Consider the following 2,459-nt stretch of genomic DNA (forward strand, 5'->3'; position numbering starts at 1 on the left):
CCCAGGGGGCTGATCCACTGCAAACCAACCATCCAGGGGGCTGATCCACTGCAAACCAACCATCCAGGGGGCTGATCCACTGCAAACCAACCATCCCAGAGTGCTGATCCACTGCAAACCAACCATCCCTGGGGGCTGATCCACTGCAAACCTACTCATCCCAGAGCACCCTGAGCAGCCAGAACCCTTCCTAAGCGTGGCCTCTCTTACAGACCAGGCAGCTAAAAATAAAAGGATTCGAGACTTCTTAATAAGAAAACGCACAAAGTGGAACAACCTTTAGCCACGAGAAGCTCCTTAAACTGATGGAAAACGTTAGGAAATGGGTTTACAAACCCGTGTCAAGACGTGCAGAAGCACTTTGGGTTATACCCAGGGCAGGTTTGCAGCGAGCTTGGGGCCACAGGCTGGTACTGGGAGAGCACAGGGATGTTCCCACCTGAGGACAGCAGGGCTGGGGAGGCATTCCCTGCCTCGTGCCGGTACTTCCTCCGAGCTGTGGGTGCTTTCGTGGCGCTGTTGTGCCTCTGGCACTTCTTGACGCACCAGCGGCGAGGCTTCCGCTCGTTCTCCGTCAGAGCCTCCCCGCTCGGCAGCTTCTTCAGGAATTTCTTCTCCACGTACTTCACCTTGATCCAGGCCTCCTTGTCCTGCCTAAGGGAAGGCACAGAGTCGTGCACAGAGTCACGATTTGCCCGCAGCGGTCACGAGGGGAGTTTTGTCAGCCCGGCTTTGAGACCTAAAAAATTCAGGTTTCTCAAAGCTAAAAATACCTGCTCTGTCAAGGCACAGCCACCAATCCATTATATGAATGACTTCACCAGAAAATAGTTTAGGATGTTCAAGTTATGAGCTCCTGAACCTGATGCTTCTTGGCATTCAGATAGTTTTAACCTTGCCATTGTTTTTTTTTTATTTCTTGTTTGCCGAAAGAAATAAACTGAATATTTTGCTGCTACTTTGTTTTGTCAAATAGAGTTTATGAGTAGTGCTTGCAGTGTTGCCTACAGCAGTGATCTTTTTTCCTCAGAAGGCTTGTATCATTTAATGTCATTTAGGAACTGCTGAAGTCCAGGTGGTTATTTAGAAAATTTCAAATATTTTGTTATGACTGTATCTTTACCCTAATAAAAGGGGGTGGGTTTGTCTCTTGAATGCATTTGCCTTTATAACATTTTCGTGATTTTTGAAAAAAAAAGGGTGCAGCTCAGAGCGGAGTGTGAGATGTTCAGCCCCAGGCACCACCACGTGCTTCAGGTCTCAGAACAGGTGTAACCCAGGGGTAAACTCAACCAGTCCTGGTTTCCAGCACGTTCAGCAGGGCTGGGAATGATCCCCTGACCTCTGGGAGGGTCAAGTTCAGGTGAGCTCCAGAGGGACTGAGCTGGGGTAGGTGTACCTGAGGTGTTTGGAGCCCTTTTGATCTGACCTTCTGGGGAGTTTGGGGTACTGGGTTTGCAGTGTGGATGGATGGATGGATGGATGGATGGATGGATGGATGGATGGATGGATGGATGGATGGCTTCCCACAGGACAGAGTGTGCCCCCAGACTCACCTGGAGCTCCCTGCTGTTGGTTTCTTGAGTCCCAGCTCTTCACACTGTGCCTCGTAAATCTGATTCATGGTGCTGTTCCCCAGCTCACACATCAGCTGCAAGTCAACAGGGAATGAATTAAATCCCCAGGTGAGGAGTTACCTTCCTTCTAGTCTATCCTGCCACCAAACAACCCTCGCTCCATGCCCACCATTCATCCATCTCTTGCTGTTAAATTCCAACACTCACCTTCAGTAACTCTGGCTCCCAGGAATCCAGCGTGAGGGATCTGACCTTGGAGCAGTGAACACCCAGGCTCCTGTTCAGCCAAGAGGAAGAAAACCAAAGTGGTTACACGCCTCAAACCAGAACTTCTCATGCATGTTCAGATGAGCAAGATTGGTCCAGTTCTTATTTATCTTCTACACAGATGCAGAGTGTTGTGCATATGCCAACACAGATGTACCTGCACACACAGGCACCTCAGCAAGCAATTATTTTTAAATTTATCTGCACTAGCATTTTAGTCAGTGGTAATTCCAGCTCCACCCTTTTCCCCAGGAGCCTGCAATCCCTGCCTGGCTCACCCAGAGCACACACACACACACAGAGTACCTGTGGATCCCTGAGCACTCGATGCACAGCAGAATGCCCAGGTTGATACTGGCCCAGCGAGGGTCTGGCTGCCCACAGTCACAGCACTGGTCGTTGCCAGGGATGCTCTGCACTCTCTGCAGGATGGTCTCCCCTTTCCCACTGCGCTCCCGGGAGTCGGTGGCAGAGTCGATGCTGCTCGTGGAGGGGGAGGCAGTTCGGTCCAGTCTCTGCAGGGAAAAAGGGTTAGAATCAAGAATCATAGAATCATGGAATCAGCTGGGTTGGAAGGGACCTCAGAGATCATCAAGTCCAACCCTTGATCCAACC

The 2,459-nt window shown here is 50.4% G+C and overlaps 1 protein-coding gene across 4 annotated transcripts in view; it reads right to left on the reverse strand.

Annotated features, from left to right (window-relative positions):
• Positions 1-2,459, reverse strand: part of ACAP3 (ArfGAP with coiled-coil, ankyrin repeat and PH domains 3) — an 80,643-nt gene that overhangs the window by 13,741 nt on the left and 64,443 nt on the right. For all 4 annotated transcript variants that reach the window (XM_017825805.1, XM_017825807.1, XM_017825806.1 and 1 more), the window contains exons 15-18: positions 2,151-2,359; positions 1,785-1,854; positions 1,557-1,651; positions 440-654 (exon numbers count right to left, since the gene is read on the reverse strand). In XM_017825805.1, coding sequence (XP_017681294.1) covers positions 440-654; positions 1,557-1,651; positions 1,785-1,854; positions 2,151-2,359 — 589 coding nt within the window. The remainder of the gene's footprint in view (positions 1-439; positions 655-1,556; positions 1,652-1,784; positions 1,855-2,150; positions 2,360-2,459) is intronic.

The sequence above is a fragment of the Lepidothrix coronata genome, unplaced genomic scaffold (genome assembly GCF_001604755.1).
Source record: "Lepidothrix coronata isolate B3197 unplaced genomic scaffold, Lepidothrix_coronata-1.0 Scaffold122, whole genome shotgun sequence".
NCBI lineage: Eukaryota > Metazoa > Chordata > Aves > Passeriformes > Pipridae > Lepidothrix > Lepidothrix coronata.